Genomic DNA, 19,690 nt, shown 5'->3' on the forward strand with positions numbered 1-19,690 from the left:
AACATCAATTCCCACATCAAGGTCACTAGGTTCTGATTAAATCATTTGTTATTATCATTTCTTTGAATATTCTTCTCTCCATGTGTGTCTGAAGAGCAACCATATGCCTGCTGTCAGTCACGCCCCATTGATGAAATGAGATAGTAGTATAGTAAAGAATAATGTGGCAACACAGTCATCAACATACGTAAAATCAGTCATGCCTCCATTGATCTACCAGCCAAAGCACACCTGTCATACGAAGATATGACTATGGTTCTTCTGAAGACGTCAGCAACATAGAGAGCACCGTGGAGCACTGAGGTTTAAGAAAAAATTTCCTTTATAAGCCATGTGTGGTAGCTACAGAGCAAGGCTCCTTGTATAGGTGTTGTCGATGAAACTTTCCTTTACGAGTGGGTATGAGGCTTCCCTTTAAGTAATTCACCATCACAGCCTACACACTGTTGTAAAGTTGTCGGTTAGAGATCTGGAGAGCGACGCTTTGCAACACACTTACCTGCTGCGTGCTTGCAACGACTGTGGGCCCAAGAGCTGATCATTCACTAGTCTGGAAGTCGACTTCACTAATTTCTGAAAGTACTCACATTTTTAAATAATGCTAAGGTGTTTCGGAAGCGCAGAATAACTTTCTGTAAAGCTAAATCATCATTCGTTAATACGAGGTTAATCCCAAAAGTAAGGTCTCCTATTATTTTATAAGTGCATAGACCTGTTTATTTCTACAATAGTTTACATCAGTTTACAGCTTGAACATTTAGCTATTTTTCGACATAATCACCATTTCTGTCAATGCATTTTTGTAGACGCTGTGGCAGTTTTTGTATGCCCATGTCATACCAGCTCGCCGCCATGCTGTTCAGAAAGTTATGAACCTCTTCTTTCACCTCGTCGTCGGAGCTGAATCGCTTTCCGGTCAAATGTGATAGTCACTGGGCGCCAAGTCAGGACTATAGGGTGGGTGGGTGATTATGTTCCACCGAAACTGTTGCAGGAGAGCTATGGTTTGTCGAGCTATGTGTGAGCGAGCGTTGTCATGGAGAATGTGTAGGCCCTTGCTCAATATTACTCTTCTCTGGTTCTAAATTGCCCGTTTGAGTTTCTTCAGAGTCTCACAGTACCTGTCAGCGTTAATTGTGGTTCCAGTGGGGATAAAGTCGACCAACAATACCCCTTTCCGATTCCAAAAAACGGTTGTCATGAGTTTACCGGCAGACTGTGTTTGTCTGAATTTCCGCGACTCTGGCGAAGAAGGATGCCGCCACTGGCGTGATTGTTGCTTTGCCTCAGGTGTAAAGTGGTATGCCCAGGTTTAGTCACCCGTGACAGTTGAGTTGAGAAAGTTGTCCTGTTCGGTTCAATGTTTCCGTTAAAATTCTGTGAGCGGTGCTTCGGGAAACCTCAGGAACCAACTTACAGAGATTATCCAGGGTGATCCGCCGATCTTCACGCATGCTTTGCTCAACCTTCAACACCATCTCCTCATAAACTGACATTCTCCAGCTCCTTTGTTCGTCGTGAATTTCGGTCCGACCAGCTGCAAACTCTCTACATCACTTACGAACATTTTTGACATCCATGCACAACTCACCATACACTTCCGTCAATTGGCGATGGATTTCAATCGGCGACTGCCCGTTGATTTCAGAAACCGAAAAACTGCGCGCAATTCGCACTTGGCGGTAACATCCAACGTGAGCTCCATTCTTAACGGCTGCCGAGCCAAGACTGAGCGCCTCAGCGCAGCGCGCGCATGTTTACACACCGCGCGTGAAGCACTCTTCATAAAAGTGTGACCAACTGCCACACAAACAGCGTTCTGTACTTATAAAAAAAAGTAGGAGACCTTACTTGTGGGATTACCCTCTTGCCATTAATAAATGAAATTTTACTTAAATTGGGTTTCATAGAGCTAACTACGTTCTCGGTCATGAATTTCAGTCACTGAGTGCTATAAACATATTTTAATGAAATTAAGCCAACGTGTCTGCTGTATCTTCATGTTCCTATACCATTTTGTCCCTATATCATACAATACTGCATTCAACTTAAATAAATGTTCAACTGATACTTACAAGGAACCCCATTCTGGTTCATTCTCAACTGATACTTACAAGGAACCCCATTCTGGACCATTCTCTATGTGGCTGTCACACAAAAGGGTGTTATATTCCACTTCAACAAGCATTGGCTTCATTTGGCGTTAAGGATTTGTAATTTGTCTGATAATGAATGAATCATTACAGCTCAATTATGACGACAGAAAAGCAATCTCTTCGTTAAATAACTTACTAGGTACGGTCTAGCGATGCCGGCACGGTAGCTCGGCGTGTTCAGTCAGAGGGTTAGTTGCCCTCTGTAATAAAAAAACTGAGTTAAAGGATCGACAATGAACTTGAGCGGGTGTCATAGGACGTTCGCTCCGAACAAATGCAACGAAATTAATGAAAAAATGAGATAAAAAGGTAGCGTTTTTGACTAGTAATCGAAACGTCCTCAGTCACAGGTTCGTACCCCACCACCGCTTAAATTTTGTAAAAAAATAATCAGCAGTGGCACGTGAAGACATCCGTCATAAAAAGTCACCCTCATTCAAAAGGGGGAGGAGTGGACAGAGGTTCAGGGCACCTTCTTGTACTTTGTGTGGGAAACTGCCCCTAAAGGCGGGGAAATCAGCAATGATCAACGAGGCGCAGACATGCAGATGCAGAAGGCAATGGAAACCACTGCATTAAAGACACATAACGCGTATCCACAGGATATGTGGCCTGTAACTAAAAAAAAAATTCGTGATGATCTCTCCATTGGCAAAAGATTCCGGACTAGTCCACCATCTCCGGGAGGGGACTGCCAAGGGGAAGGTGACTATCAGAAATAGACTGAATAACCAACGAATGGATAACGTTCTACGAGTCGGGGAGTGGAATGTCAGATGTTTGAACGCTTAGGAAAGCTAGAAAATATGAAAAGGGAAATGCTGAGGCTCAGTCTGGATACAGTGGGCGTCAGTGAAGTGGAATGGAAAGAAGACAAGGATTTCTGGTCAGATGAGAATAGGGTAATACCAACAGCAGCAGAAAATTGTATGATGTGACTAGGATTCCTTACGAATAGGAAGGCAGGACAAAGTGACTTACAGTGAACAGTTCAGTGATAAAGTTTTTCTCATCAGAACCGAAAGCAAGCAAACACCGCCAGCGATATTTCAGGTATACGTGCCGACGTCGCAGTTTAAGATGAAGAGATGAAGTATATGAGGATACTGAATGGGTTATTGAGTACGTAAATGGAACTCAGAATCTAGTATTCACGCAGGATTGGAATGCGGTTCTAGGGAAGGAATAGGAGAACATGGGCTTGGTACTAAGAATGAGAGACGAGGAAAAGATAATTGAGTTCTGCAGTAAATGTCAGCTCGTAACAGCGAATACACGGTCCAAGAATCACAAGAGGAGGAGGTATACTTGGAGGAGGTATAGTGGGAGAACCGGAAGCTTTCAGTTAGGTTACGTCATGGTCAGGTAGGTATTCCGAAATCAGATACTGAATTGCGAGGCATACCCAGGAGCAGACATAGATTCCGATACCAATTTAGTAGTGTTCAAGAGTAGGCTGAAGTTTAAGAGACTAGTCAGAAAGAATCAATACAGAAAGAAGTGGGATACGAAAGTATAGGGAATAAAGTAATATGCCTGAAGTTGTCTAAGGCTATAGATAATGTGGTAATGAATAGCTCGAAAAACATAAGTATAAACAACCTAATTGGTAAGAAATCGTGGATAACACTACAAATACTTCAGTTGATCCATGAAAGAAGGAAGTACATGCATGTTCAGGGAAATTCAGCATTACAGAAATACAAGTCACTTGGGAATGAAATAATTCGGAAGTGCAGAGAAGCTAAAGCGAAATGGCTGAATGTAAAAGAAAAACAAACTGATCGTCGGAACGACTGACCCAACATACAGAAAAGTCAAAACAGCCTTAGGTAAAATTAAAAGCAAGGGAGATAACATTAAGGATGCAATGGAAATTTCACTGTTAAATGCAAAGGAGAGAGCATATAGATGGAATGAGTAGAATGAACGTCTCTCTGAGAGGGCAGACTTGTCTGATGTGACAGTAGAAGAAACAGGAGTCGATTTAGAAGAGGTAGGGGATTCAGTACTAGAATCAGAATGTAAAAGAGGTTTGGAAGACTCGAGATCAAATAAGGCAGAAGGGATAGATAACAGTCAATCGGAATTTCTAAAATCATTGGGGGAAGTGGCAAGGAATTGCAGATTTTATGGGTCTGGTGATATATCTGTGGTGTCACCGCCAGACACCACACTTGCTAGGTGGTAGCCTTTAAATTGGCCGCGGTCCGTTAGTATACGTCGGACCCGCGTGTCGCCACTATCACTGATTGCAGACCGAGCGGCGCCACACGGCAGGTCTAGTCTAGAGAGACTCCCTAGCACTCGCCCCAGTTGTACAGTCGACTTTGCTAGCGATGGTTCACTGTCTACATACGCTCTCATTTCCAGAGACGACAGTTTAGCATAGCCTTCAGCTACGTCATTTGCTACGACCTAGCAAGGCGCCATATTCAGTTACTATACTTACTATATTCAAGAAAGTATTCTGAACAGATAATGTTGTGAATCATGTACCGTCAAGAGCGACGTTCATCATTAATGGATTAAAGTTAAGTATCAAACTAATTACGTCTGCTTTCTGAATTCTCATTCCTTGTCATGTTCCAGACCTCACGTCAGTAGAGTTCTTCCCTCCTCACGCCAGGATGCGTGAGCTAAAACGCGTGCATTTCGGCCTCCACTCGTAACACGGTGTTGGCTCTTCTGCTAACACAAAAATATCATTCACACAAAGAAAAGTTAAACAGTGGGGTAAAATTCAAGGTAAAAGGATATCAGTGATAAGATTTGCTGATAACATTACTATCGTCAGTGAAAGTGAAAAAGAACCTGCTGAATGGAATTAACAACCTAATGAGTACAGAACATGGACTGAGAATAAGCCGAAGAGAGAAGAAAGTAATGAGAAGTAGTGAAATGCAAACAGCGTGAAACTTAACATCACGAAGTAGTATCAAACATAGCTCTTAACTTGAGGAAGACATTTCTCAGAATGGAGATGTGGAACGGAACATTGTATGGTAGAGAAACATGGACTGTGGGGAAACCGGAAATGAAGGTGGACTCATAAAGTATGCAATGAGGAGGTTCTCCACTGAATCGGAGGAGAAAGGAATATACGGAGACCAATGATGAGACGAAGGCACATTGCGGTAGGACATTTGTTAAGACGACATGGAATAAGTTCCATCGTACTAGAGGGAGCTGTGGAGAGCAAAAGCTGTAAAGGAAGACAGAGATCGGCATACATCTAGCAAATAACTGAGGTCATAGGTTGCAATTACTACCCTGAGACGTAGAGGTTGGTACAAGAGAGGAACTCGTGGCTGGCCGCATCAAATAAGTCAGAAGACTGATGACTCAAAAAAATAAAAATAAAACGGGACCAAAAAATTATCGTGTTAGATGTAACTTTTTGTAAGCAGTTCCACTGCAGATTTACAAAAAAACTGTCTTTTTTAGCATAGTGAACAAAATGTAGCGCTGTCAGTTCTAGCTACCCTCTGTTCACACATACATTGATGAATCAAAACATTATAACTACCTGCTTAATAGGTTGTCTGTCCCTCTGTGGAACAAAGTACATCACTGATTCTGCGTATTAGATATCTGACAGTTTGTCGGTAGGTTTGTGGAGGTATGTGGCATTAGATGAGTACGCACAGGTCATGTAATTCGCGTTGGGTCAACATGTGAACACGTAGGGGTAGTCTTCTGGGGAGCTTCATGTTCAACAATATACGATGAACGGTGTGCTCCGAAACACTTGTGCGTGTGCCATTACTGTGCTCTTTCGGCAGAGGTGCCACAGATCACCACTTACCCTACTCTACGAAGCAGACAAACCTTCGAACGCCATGTTCTGTAAAGAGTCGTGGACGTCCAACCATTCATCGCCTAATGGTATTTCACTGTCCTTCTACCTGTCTCCGTAGATGCTCGCGACGGTAGCACGTGAACATTCCACCAGCTCCGCCGTTTTCGATTTTCGTTCACAGGCTCTGCGTAATAATAATCTGCCGTTTGTCAAAGTCGCTTATCTCAGTGGATTTCCTCATTTGCAGCCCATATCTTCTCTAGGTTGACCAACGTCCTTGTGTGCTCCGCTTACGTACTTTCATTACCACGTCACGTGCCCGCAACGTCAACACGTAGCAGCCAATGTTACGGTGGCCAGTGGTCATAGCGTTTTGGCTTATCAGTGTATGCCACCTGCGTGAAACATGACAGATGGTTTCGAGTACATATGGCAATGGAAGGCACACTCTTCCGCACTGTGCGTGACCATGGAACATATTGAAGTATTGTTCTTTCTTCGAAACACACATTTCTAGCTTATTTATTGATCAGAATATGACTGCAAAAATCAAGAAGTACCAGTTAATAAAATAAAATTACGAAACATTGAGTTTTCAGCATTGACACTTTCAAGAATTTTTTGATGGATACATACATTTTTTTTATAATTTAGTAAAGTAATTCTAGTGTAATTCACGCTTATTTTATTTGGTAAAGATACAGACGCTCAAAAAAAAATTAAACTAGAGTTGCCGCGCTAGTAGGGGATGAAAGTCTCAAGGATAGACAGTCCTCGATACAAAGTGTCTACCTTCCCTCCTCCTCCTCCTCGTCCCCCGGAATGACATCTGGCCAGATGTGTCCTGTTGCCCTGCAGCACCCCATCACCTTCATGCCCTTCATGGCTCTGATGTCAACCAGCCAGTAACCCTCTGGCGCATTCTCCAGTGGACTTGCATCTAGGAAGGCGTTGTAGCTATGGTATATACCCTGCAACATAAAAAAGGAAGGAATATGAAACTGAGCTACTACTCTAGCGAACACGAGTACCCCCGCTATCCAAAACAAATTATTTCTGAGAGACTAGAAATTTATTTTTAGGCGTTCAAGGGAGATGAAATTTAGCTGTCTAAAGATGCAAATCAAACTCTAGGTCAGAAGCTATTTCACCTTGTCAGAATTATCTTGAAATATGTGCGTACCTAATTGCTAAAGGACACTGAAAGAGCAATTGTTTTCCTGCAGTTGGCTTACTATCATTTGTGATTTTCTGATGAGTTAACAGAAGTAAATGATTGACTTCGAGTCCCTTCATTTTGGCGACTTTCTGCCATCGTTCTTGATGGAACGTACTTTGTGGTCGTCTGTTATAGCATTAGACTCCACCTAAAAAATTTCGAATGTTATTCGGCGATATTTTCTGAGTATTTTGAATTTGATACCAGTGGTCTAGATTGTCACGTTTCATAGCAGTGTACGAGCTCGGCGGTGACCTGGTCAAATTGGCAAGGCTGTGGGCATGTCAATAAATTTAGAAGTGAAATAACTGCTTAGCAATTAACAAAATGGGATATACTGCGTGGTTATAATTAAAGTGTAGTTGCTTACAGAGGTGAAGTGTGGGCTGTAACTATCAGATGGCATCGAAACTTAGTCGATATTCTAATGCGTTAATGCGGAACGGATTTTCACTGGAAGAAAATTATTTCCAATTTTGGTCACCAGGTGTAAATCTGAATCTGTAAACGCAAGAAAGGGTCACAGAAATGTTTTCACATATAATAGATTAGGAAAGGGACGTGGGCAGGAAAGGTCAAACAAGTGAGAAAGGCATAATGTTGATTTTATTATAAACCTCCACTTACACAATTTGTCCAGTATGATCACGCGAGACAGCGACGAGATGTTGCATCCGTAAAGCGAGGTGTTCAACAGTTACTAGCAACAGTTCTGGTGGAATCTGAGCAACGTGCTCCTGTGTATTGCCCTTCAGATCACATACACACTGAACGTCTCCGCGGTGAACGCGTTCTTATAGATACACCAGAGCGAAAATTCACAAGGATACAGATCGGGTGATCTTCCAGACCACCTCTGGATAACCTCTGGAGATAATAGGTTCGTGGAATGTTGCATTAAGCAGATCTTTCATTGAGCGAGCAACATCAGCTGTTGTCCCAACTTGCGTAAAAACAGTGGTTGCGACATAGCCGTGCTCTTCCAAAGCTGGAATCAGAGGCTGTGCAAGGAGGTCACGGTAACGAAAAGACGTAACGGTGCACCTGGCAGCCCCTCTGGGTTTATTCTCTTGAAAGAAGGACGGGCAGAGAATAAAGCTGCTTGTGAATCCAAATCACGCAGCCACATAGAGCGAGTGCAGATGCTCTGTGTGCACAGCACACAGTTTACCGGTACCCAGAATTCTGTTGTTCTTTGTATTCTCTGCACCCTGTAGCGTAAAGTGTGCCCCGTCACTTTGTGCAATATTGGCCGGCCAAATGTCATCAACTTCTATCCGTGCCAGAAACGGAAGAGCAAATTCAGAACTTTGCTGCGGATCTTGAGGTTTCAGTTGCTGCACCGTCCGGATCATGTTCTGGTGCCAGTGTAAAATAGACCGCAAAACTTTCCGTGCTGTTGACGCTGGGACGTGGACAGCTCTCGCGACACGACACGAGCACTAGCACTGCACTCACACGTGCTGCGTTGTCAGTTACAGGAGCAACAACCTATCTAATAACTTCCCATAGCAATAGGACGCCTTCCTCTTACAAGCTCACCCGTGTTTTCGAATTTTATTGTCATCTTCTTTAAACTATTTAACAACAACTGGCCTCTCCTCAGATCTTTCAGTTGACGACTCTCTCAATACTGCGCCGTAATTGCTGCGGTTCACATAAAATACACTACTGGCCATTAAAACAACTACACCACGAAGGCGACGTGCAACAGACGCGAAATTTAACCGACAGGAAGAAGACGCTGTGATATACAAATGATTAGATTTTCAGAGGATTCACTCAAGGTTGGCGCCGGTGCTGACATGAGGAAAGTTTCCAACCGATTTCTCTTACACAAACAGCAGTTAACCGGCGTCGCCTGGTTAAACGTTGTTGTGATGCCTCATGTAAGGAGGAGAAATGCGTACCATCACGTTTCCGAATTTGATAAGGGTCGTATTGTAGCCTATTGCGATTGCGGTTTATCGTATTGCGACACTGCTGCTCGCGTTGGTCGAGATCCAATGATTGTTAGCAGAATATGGAATCGGTAGGTTCAGTCCAGATGACAGGCATCTTATCCGCATAGCTGTAACGGATCGTGCAGCTACGTCTCAATACCTGAGTCAACAGATGGGGACGTTTGCACGACAACAAACATCTGCACGAACAGTTCGATGACGTTTGCAGCAGCATGCACTATCAGCACGGAGACCATGGCTGCGGTTACCCTTGACGCTGCATCACAGACAGGAGCGCCTGCGATGGTGTACTCAACAACGAACCTGGGTGCACGAATAGCAAAACGTCATTTTTTCGGATGAATCCAGGTTCTGTTTACAGCATCATGATGGTCGCATCCATGTTTTGCGGCAAGGCGGTGAACGCACATTGGAAGCGTGTATTCGTCATCGCCATACTGGCTTATCACCCGGCGTGATGGTGTGGGGTGCCATTGGTTACACGTCTCGGTCACCTCTTGTTCGCATTGACAGCACTTGGAACAGTGGACGTTACATTTCAGATGCGTTACGACCCGTGGCTCTACCCTTCATTCGATGCCTACGAAACCCTACATTTCAGCAGGATAATGCACGACCGCATGTTGCAGGTCCTGTACGGGCCTGTCTGGATACAGAAAATGCTCGACTGCTGCCCTAGCCAGCACATTCTCCAGATCTCTCACCAGCTGAAAACGTCTGGTCAATTGTGGCCGAGCAACTGGCTCGTCACAACAGGCCAGTCACTACTCTTGATGAACTGTGGTATCGTGTTGAAGCTGCATGGTGTAATGTAATTAACTGTCAGAGATAAACTTTATCTCATGCGAAAAGTACGATGCCCACAGTAGAGAGTTAAGGTAACTTCATTATGTTGCCATACAATGTGTTTAATTTATTTATTTATGAATATTTTCTTTTATGATAAATAATGGATTTGTTTGAGATGTTAAATGTTGTATATTTATACGTATTTATTTATATGTGTCTTTGCAGTGTATTAAGGTCAGAAGACCAAAGAATCTGGAATGCAGGAATGTCTGCAACTTCCGGGCACATGTTGGGTTGCCCGCCACTTCTTTGTCGGTATTGGAGGGAGATGGACGTGTTTAAGTGACCAGTACAGTATAATGCATTTTTAGGGTATCAATGTTCGAAGTGAAAATATTGTAGTTACTAAACAAAGAGTACGAATAAATATTATTTTAGCTGAAAGTAATTCGAATCCGGTAGTGTTTATTTCAAACAAGAAGAAAACCCAGGCCATGCTTGTTAGAGTAATGTTTTGCAGACAAAACCCCTAGACAAACGAGATCTGCAGTGTGTAATCTTTCAGCAGCTACTAATAAATAAGCCTTGCTGAAATTGTGCTGGAACTACTCGTATTATTATCAATTACAAACACGTGGTGCGAATGTGGTCCTACCACAATATACCGCGTAAGTTTCCACATCATTCAGTTATCAAGAAACGAGATAGGTAACAACCAGTACAATATGGGGGCTCGTCCGGGATTATTGAAAATGTTTTCGAAATAAACTACCACCGAGATTGCGAAGAAAACGACAGAATTCGTACATCCTGGATGAAAATGTTAAAGGAAGTCGTATGCTGATACCTTCAAGACAAAGGAAGTCGTATGCTGGTACCTTCAAGACATCGGAATGCAGTTACTGGAGCAAGAATAACGGCGCAATAAGTCAAGAAAGAAGAAAAAAGTGTAAAGTGTTGTGCAACAAAAAAGCAATATTCATATAAGTGTAGTGTTGTGAATTCGATCACGCACCAATCAACAAAGAAGACCTTATAAGAAAATAAGTAAACTGTGAGTAAGATAGTTGAGTATCCTTTAGAAAAGATAAATTTGTTGTGTTTTGTTTATTCCTGTGTAAAAAGATGACTATTGTAAAAGAGGAAGGTATTGACGACGGTGTCGTCAACGCTAGTACAGATGTAAATTTATCATACGAAAGTGAATGCAGCAGTAATAGTCCGAATCCTGTAGACAAAGTTATACGGAAAGACAGAATGAAGTTAAAGACATGCTATCAAAAATAATGAATTATATGGAGGGAAAATTTAAGGCAATTGATGACACTAACAGACAAAACGGACAGTGGTTAGGAAATATTAAAGACAGACTCGATGCTAATGAGATTCGTTTGGATCAAATGGAGCAAAACAACGCTGCTCAGTTAGACCAGACTCTTAAGCTCATGAGTGATAAATTTGAAAAACAGTTCAAAGAATATGAAAAGAAAAATGACGATCACTTTCAAAAAGTAGAAGCAAAAATTTCCAGTTTGAGTAGTAATATGGTTAAGATCACGGGTAAGGTCAATTATGTCGGGAGAAAAGTTAAAAATGTAGATGCAAAAGTAAAAAATCTGAAAACTGAAGGTAGTACAGGTAGAGAGAAAATCCATAATGCATTTAAAGTTGTGCATTCAGATATCAAACATGTAGAAGAAACAGTATCTGAGCGTATTTCTCTTGTAGACGATAAAATTGTTAATGCAGGATGCAAATTTGAACAAAAGATAGGAATTATTACTGAAAAAATAGATGTAAATAATCAGATAAACAAAAATGAAGTCAAGAGTTTAGAAAGTAGTATTAATGACATCACTAAGAAACTTGAATGTGTTAGTAACAATATGGTCACCAATAGTTTGCCAAACAATATTGGCACTTTGTGGTACAATATTCCAGTAAAAAACTTTTCAGATGAGAGCAGTATGCATCCGGTAGATTTCCTGCAGCATTGCAAAGATAACTTTTTTCCAAATATGAATGATAATTTGAAAATTAAATTTGTGAAAAGATTTCTAGAAGGTGAAGCATTGTCATGGACTAATCATTATTGTACGGAGGGAATGTCTTTTGCAGAGTTCGAGGAGAGGTTCTTAAGTAAATTCTGGTCAGAGACAGAACAGGCAAGAATAAAAAGCGAATTCTTGAATGGACCTGTTTATAAACATGAATTTGGTAGCATGAAGCAATTTTGCAGAAATCAGTTAAGGAAACTCACTCACGTAAGCAAACCTTTTGATGAACTCACTCAAATTGATGCACACAAAAGGAGGCTACCATGTGAACTACAGTGGGAGTTAGCTTATGGTCCAGATGACACAATAGATCAGTTTTTGAAATATGTTGACAAACTAGACAGAATTATTGAGAAAACAGGTAAACCACCACACCATAGTCAAAACCATTTTCAAAAGACAGGGCATACAAATTGGGGAAACACACAACATGATAAAAAGGAAACACACAATTTTGGAAGTAGTGATTCTCATCAGAGAAATCACCAGTACAACTTCAAGGGATCACAAGGACACAATTTCCATTACAAAGGTCAGTATGGAAATAATCATAACCAATTTGGTAACAGACACTTTGGAAATAAACCAGAGGAGTGGAATAGTCATAATGGTATGGGGAGAACTGAACAGGAGTTAAAAAACTGAATGAGGCTCCATTGGCGGTCCGCAAGGTAGGAGCTACTTATACACAAATGGAAAGGGCCAACCCAAAATGTCTAACTAAACAGAAAGATACCTGTGACATAATGAGTAATTATTTTAAAGAGAAGTGTTATCCCATTAATGTAGTATCTGTTACAAACAATATATGTCATACAAATAAACCAGAAACAAAAGGTAAGTTATTTAAAGACACTGATTGCTTAGAAAACTGTGAAGAAGTAAACTTAGATTCATTCTATGAGTGGGCTGAGAGGAGCACCTTGCTGGAAAATAGTTGTTCAAATGATCAAAGTGTATTAGGAATTAGAGAACTTATGGAAGAGTCTGGTGGGCTAGGAATGAAAAGAGCACCTAGTAAGGATGATTTAAATGTGTATCTGCATACTGAAGATAAGAGTGCAGAGGATAAAGATGATAATTTTTGTGATGTTGATTGGGAAGAAAAGGAGATTGAGAGTAGTAGTGAAGGTAGATGTTTTATTGGTGTCAGTGAGGAGTTGGAAGGTTTAGGGATTACTAATATAAAAGAGGATAGTAATGAAATTAGCGAGGTACACATGAACACAGTTGACAAGTTGAATGATAAGGATGCCAGAATTTCAGCCAATGAGTTATTTGATCTTGATACCTGGAAGAAAAATGAGAAGGAATTGACAGCAGGTAATCTTAACAGCATTAGGGGAGTAGATAAAGAAATGTCAGATAGTGAGCAATTTTTGTTTAACTTATGGGTTAACAGTAGTGCCATTAAGGATGATGAAAATTTCAGAAAGGTAACACTTGATATATGTGAAACTTTGTATCCAGACTGGTGGCATAGAATTAAGTATCACATTGCACAAATGTTAAGAGAGAAATATAAAGGAGAGACACACAATAGCACAAATGAATGTAGTTGGATTAATGAAATATTCAGGAATAGTAATCAGGCCAAAGAAAATGCAATTAGGGTAATAACAGCATATAACTCTGGTAGTAATGATACAGGTAAGGATACTGGAAAGGGATATGGATTCAGTGAAATTGAAGATGACTTATTACATGAGAATATTAACAAAAAATTTGACTTTGATGTAAGCAGTCCGTTTATTGATGTGCAGATAGGATCATGGAAATGAAAGTGTTTAGTAGACACAGGAAGTCAAGTATCTGGGATATTAGAATCATTAATTAAAAAACTGAAAACTAATAAGGATTATGTCGAGTTACCTGTGGTAGGAATTAAAATAAGAGGTGCTACCGGGAAGCACAGTAAATCAATAAGGATTCAGGCTTTTATTACTTTTGAAATTGAAGGAGTATCATGGTCACATGGGTGTCTCGTCATTCCTGATCTCACAGAGGATTTTATCCTAGGCATGTCTTGGATAACAAAAGTAAGTGCAGCATTTGATTGGGCAGGGCAGAAATTAATGATGACTCTACCAAGTGGTGAAGTCATCACTACGAAACTTCTTCAGTCAAATGTGTTTTGTATGAATAAGACTGTGAACAGTATTGAATTTACAAAAGAAGGTAAGTACATTGAAAGCCATGTCACAGATTTCGATACAGATGAGGTAGTGTTTGAAAAGTTAGTAAATGAAAAAGTAGTCGAGGCTAGAGAACTAACTGAGAACCAAAAACAAGATTTGAAATTATTTTTGTGGGAATATAGTGATGTATTTAGCAATATACCAGGTAAAGTAATTGGATACCAATGTACCTTACAGTTGAAGCCGCATGAACCTTTCTTTACAAAACCATACAGTATTCCAATTTCGAAAAGGGTAGCAGTGGAGAAAGAATTGCAAAAGATGGAAGTGTGTGAAATCATTGAGAGGAGTATAAGCCCTTATAATAATCCGTTAGTCACTGCAAATAAACCTAATGGACAAGTCAGATTAGTACTAGATTCCAGACAGTTAAACAAATGTTTATACAGAGAAACTGACCACCCAGAGAACATCGATGAGTTGTTATATAAATTTAAAAATATCCAAATTATGTCAAGCCTTGACCTAACTTCAGGTTTTCATCAAGTACCTCTTGCAATTAGTTCTAGAAAGTACACTGCTTTCTTATACAATGGGAGATGTTACCAGTATTGTGTAGTGCCTTTCGGATTAAACTCATCAGTCGCCGAATTTATAAGGGCACTAGACTATGTACTTGGCCAAGAAGTTGTATCATAATTAACAATTTATGTAGATGATATATTAGTTTCAAATCAAAGTTGGGAGGATCATTTGAAGTTATTGAAAAAGGTGTGTGAGAAACTCAGAAGAGGTGGTATGACATTAAAACTGGAAAAATGTAAATTTGGTGTGTCAGAACTCAAATTTTTAGGTCATGTCATTACTAAGGAAGGGATAAGTGCAGATCCGGAGAAAATAAAATCTATCGTAAACTTTCCATCACCTAGAAACCGGAAACAATTAAAGTCTTTCTACGGACTCTGTGGATTCTATCGAAAATATGTAAATGGACAATGCCTTAATGTAACATGTTTAAGCAACTTACTTAGAAAAAATAGTCCATGGAATTGGTCTGAAGAGTGCCAGAAAGCATTCAATAAAATTAAGAATGAACTTTGTAAGAACAGTCTTTTACACAGACCAGATTTTAGTTTGCCATTTTGTCTTCACGCTGACAGTAGTGATTATGGACTAGGAGCAGAACTATTTCAGGAGAAAATTGTGAATGAAAAAAATCTTCATTGTACAATTGCATTTGCCAGCAGAATGTTACTTAAACATGAGAGAACATACACTGTCACAGAAAAAGAATTACTCACAGTACACTGGGCGTTTACAAAATTTAAAACATACCTGTTAGGACACAAGATAAAAGTCTATTCAGACCACAAAGCTTTAAGTTACTTGCAGGAGTGTAGACTATATCACAGTAGATTAACCAGGTGGGCAATGTTCATGCAACAGTTTGATTACGAAATTGTGTATATTAAGGGATCAGAAAATGTAGTAGCTGATGCTTTATCCAGGTTACCAGTAGGAGGAGATCAGGAAATGTTTGATCAAGAGGAAGAAAAGGAATTTAAAATAAGATACATGAAGGGAATCCAAGATGAAAAGCTCATAAAGACACTTTGTAATAACATCAGGAGGGGACAGAATAACGATCCTAATTGGAAATTGGTTAAGGACTGTTTAGGCAAAAGAGGGTATGATAAACTTGACAAGTACTATAAGGTCTTTAAGGGAACACTCTTTAGAAGAACAGATGTGGACTCTGACAATTTAAAGCTATGTTGGCCAGAGTGCGAGGCAGACAAATTAATAAAGTACACCCATGAGAGTTATGGTCACTGTGGAATACAGAAATGTGTAAAAAAGTTACAAGAAAATATCTACTTTTATAATATGGTAAAGAAGGTGAGGAACGAAATATCAACATGTGACAAATGTCAAAGAGTAAAAGTAAGCAACAGAACATGTCAGGGAGAAATGCAGAACATCATTCCAGATAAGCCATTAGATTTAGTAGCTGTAGACTTTTATGGACCTTTACCTAAAAGCAAAGGTGGCCATTGTTTTATATTCGTCATGGTTGATGTATTTTCCAAACTAATTAAACTTTATTCTGTGCAAAAAGCTGCAAGTAAAGAGATCATTGCAAAAATTGAGAGAGATTACTTCAAGAGCGTAGGGAAACCTAAAGCTATACTATCTGATAATGGTTCACAATTTGTCTCAAAAAACTGGAAAGCATTCATGGAAAAAACTAACACAAAACATATCTTGATATCCGTGTACAACCCATCTTCAAACCCAGCAGAAAGGTACATGAGAGAAATAGGGAGACTTTGTAGGACATATTGTAGTCACAAACATCCTAGTTGGTCCGACCATGTAAACAACTTCGAGGATATCATGAACAGCTTGCAGCATAGCTCTACTGGGTTTTCACCATATGAAATTATGTTTCATCTCAGACCAGCAAATCTTATTTCTGAATTAATAGACTTTCCACAATGTAGCTTAATATCAATGAAAGAACGTGAAGAGATTGTAAAGAAAACCATGAAGAAACTAGGTGAAGCTAGGAAAAACAGACATAATAGGAAAATAAAGGCTACCACATTCAGAGCAGGTGACCATGTCTTAGTGAAATCCCATGAACGATCAAAGTTACTAACAGCAGAACTCAAGAAGTTCTTTGACATTTACATTGGGCCATTTGAGATTATTGAGAACCCCCATCCAAATGTGTACCGATTAGTATATCCCAAGTCGAGAAAGCTGTTTGGTCTTAGGAATGTTGTTTCTTTGAAGCCGTATATTGAGAAAAGAGCAAACTGAGCCTAAAAACATGCCTTTATCTGGAAAGAATTTTACTGGAAGTAAAGAAAGAATGAAAAAAAAATGCAGTCACCATACTATGCCATGTAACACATCTCATGCAAAACGATGTTGTATCTAGACTGATTGTCACATAATTCTATTATAAGATTAGATTTCATGATTCCTATGTGTTTTTTTAAGTAATTTTACAGTATTTAATGAATTGCAAAATATGTAAACTTGATAAATAAGGGATTTTATTTTACTGATGATGCTAGGAGACAAGACATGTCACCCAACCTCACAGTTTGAGAATAGCAAACCTCATAAATTTTGAAATCTTGTTCATTCACTTAAATAGACTATAATGCTAAAAAAAAATTGTATAGTTAAGAGAATATATTTTCTTGTATATGCAAGTGTGCTTTTGTTTTACATCATGCTCACCATAACTGTTTTTATTCAGCTCTGTTTATAACCCCCATAAAGATACTTTGTTGGCTTATTTTGCCTCTTAATTTTGATATCACATAATTTACAAGGCTCATGAGAGAATAGTGTTGTTGAATTGAAATACTTTTGCAAACTCACTGATGATATAGGAGTTAGTACTATGTTTGTTCTAATATGAGAAAATGTTTTAACTTTAGTATTATTTTATAGTAAATTTCTGGGCAACAAATCGACATATGTATTTATGTTGTGAGACAAAGGAGGAAGTCAATGGTTGATGAAAGAATAAACAGTTTACTACAGTTGTGATAAAAAGTTGTATACAAGCCAAGACAATGATGCAATTTCTGTATCGGACTGACAAGTGGACCAAGGTACACTTGTAAGTCCTGGTGGGCTATTGTAATGTAATTAACTGTCAGAGATAAACTTTATCTCATGCGAAAAGTACGATGCCCACAGTAGAGAGTTAAGGTAACTTCACTATGTTGCCATACAATGTGTTTAATTTATTTATTTATGAATATTTTCTTTTATGATAAATAATGGATTTGTTTGAGATGTTAAATGTTGTATATTTATACGTATTTATTTATATGTGTCTTTGCAGTGTATTAAGGTCAGAAGACCAAAGAATCTGGAATGCAGGAATGTCTGCAACTTCCGGGCACATGTTGGGTTGCCCGCCACTTCTTTGTCGGTATTGGAGGGAGATGGACGTGTTTAAGTGACCAGTACAGTATAATGCATTTTTAGGGTATCAATGTTCGAAGTGAAAATATTGTAGTTACTAAACAAAGAGTACGAATAAATATTATTTTAGCCGAAAGTAATTCGAATCCGGTAGTGTTTATTTCAAACAAGAAGAAAACCCAGGCCATGCTTGTTAGAGTAATGTTTTGCAGACAAAACCCCTAGACAAACGAGATCTGCAGTGTGTAATCTTTCAGCAGCTACTAATAAATAAGCCTTGCTGAAATTGTGCTGGAACTACTCGTATTATTATCAATTACAAACACGTGGTGCTAATGTGGTCCTACCACAATATACCGCGTAAGTTTCCACATCATTCAGTTATCAAGAAACGAGATAGGTAACAACCAGTACAATGGGCAGCTGTACCTGTACACGCCATCCAAGCTTTGTTTGACTGAATGCCCAGGCGTATCAAGGCCGTTATTACGACCAGAGGTGGTTGCTCTGGGTACTGATTTCTCAGGATCTATGCACCGAAATTGCGTGAAAATGTAATCACATGTCAGTTCTAATATAATATATTTGTCCAATGAATAACCGTTTATCATCTGCATTTCTTCTTGGTGTGGCAATTTTAATGGCCAGGGGTGTAGTTTCTCTAACAGCGCACGGTCTCTCTTCTCGATAGCCGTACTGTTCAATCACGTTAAGGCTTGTGAAATGACAGTCTGAATGTCATACTGTCATACAAGCAGTATACAGTTCAAGATTTGCAACTGGAACCAGCTTTCTTCCAGCATAAATCGGTTCCATATTAACGCATTAGCATATCTACAACGTTTTGCTGCCATACGATAATTATATCCCCACACTGCACCTCTGTGATCAGCTGCACTTTAATTAGAACCACCAATTATAATGCGCATGGAATACAGGCGAACTCGCCCACTTCGGTCTGTGAGGCCGTTAACAGTCTTGGCAAGACATGATGTGAGGGGGGTGGTTGTGGTATAGTGTGCATGCCCCTCAGGTGCAAAATTAAAACCCTCGTGATCGCAAAATCGAGTGAAGCTCCCTATTCAATCATGTGAATTTACCTTTAAAAGTTAATGAAGCAAATCGTGCACGGATGGCGTCGTATTAAGTCTCATTTTTACAGGGGTAGGCCCAACTTTTATAAGTTAATAGACATGCTCGAAGTACACAGGTCAGCCACCACACAACATGACATTAAACCTATCAATATGCTATCAGCGGTCGCCGGGCCAAACGGACGACTAGTCCTCCTGTAGGCGCGGCGACTGGAATTACACCAGACTTCGAAAATTTTGCGCTCGGAGATGACGTCACTGAATGACCGCCAAGCGTACATCGAGAACAAGGGGCTCAAGGAGGCAACAGTTCGTGCTATGTAAGTAATGGTTTTGTTAAGAAGGCGTCAGTCTTCGTGCAGCCGCTCGCGCTACAACATTGAACCGCTCACACAGAAGATGCCCCGGTATGTTCATGGCTCCACCAACTTTCTTCGAATTACAAATCTATAAAAGAATTTGGTAGAAATCATCTGCAATGCATTGAAGTCTAATGGAAAAGCACGTGCCTAAAAAG

General features: G+C 39.9%; 1 protein-coding gene across 1 annotated transcript in view; it reads right to left on the minus strand.

Moving 5' to 3' along the window:
- LOC126484031 (uncharacterized) overlaps positions 1–19,690 on the minus strand; it is a 200,576-nt gene that overhangs the window by 31,668 nt on the left and 149,218 nt on the right. The window contains exon 4 of the mRNA XM_050107362.1: positions 6,751–6,929. Coding sequence (XP_049963319.1) covers positions 6,751–6,929 — 179 coding nt within the window. The remainder of the gene's footprint in view (positions 1–6,750; positions 6,930–19,690) is intronic.

Source organism: Schistocerca serialis, chromosome 6 (assembly GCF_023864345.2).
Source record: "Schistocerca serialis cubense isolate TAMUIC-IGC-003099 chromosome 6, iqSchSeri2.2, whole genome shotgun sequence".
In the NCBI taxonomy this organism is placed as follows: domain Eukaryota; kingdom Metazoa; phylum Arthropoda; class Insecta; order Orthoptera; family Acrididae; genus Schistocerca; species Schistocerca serialis.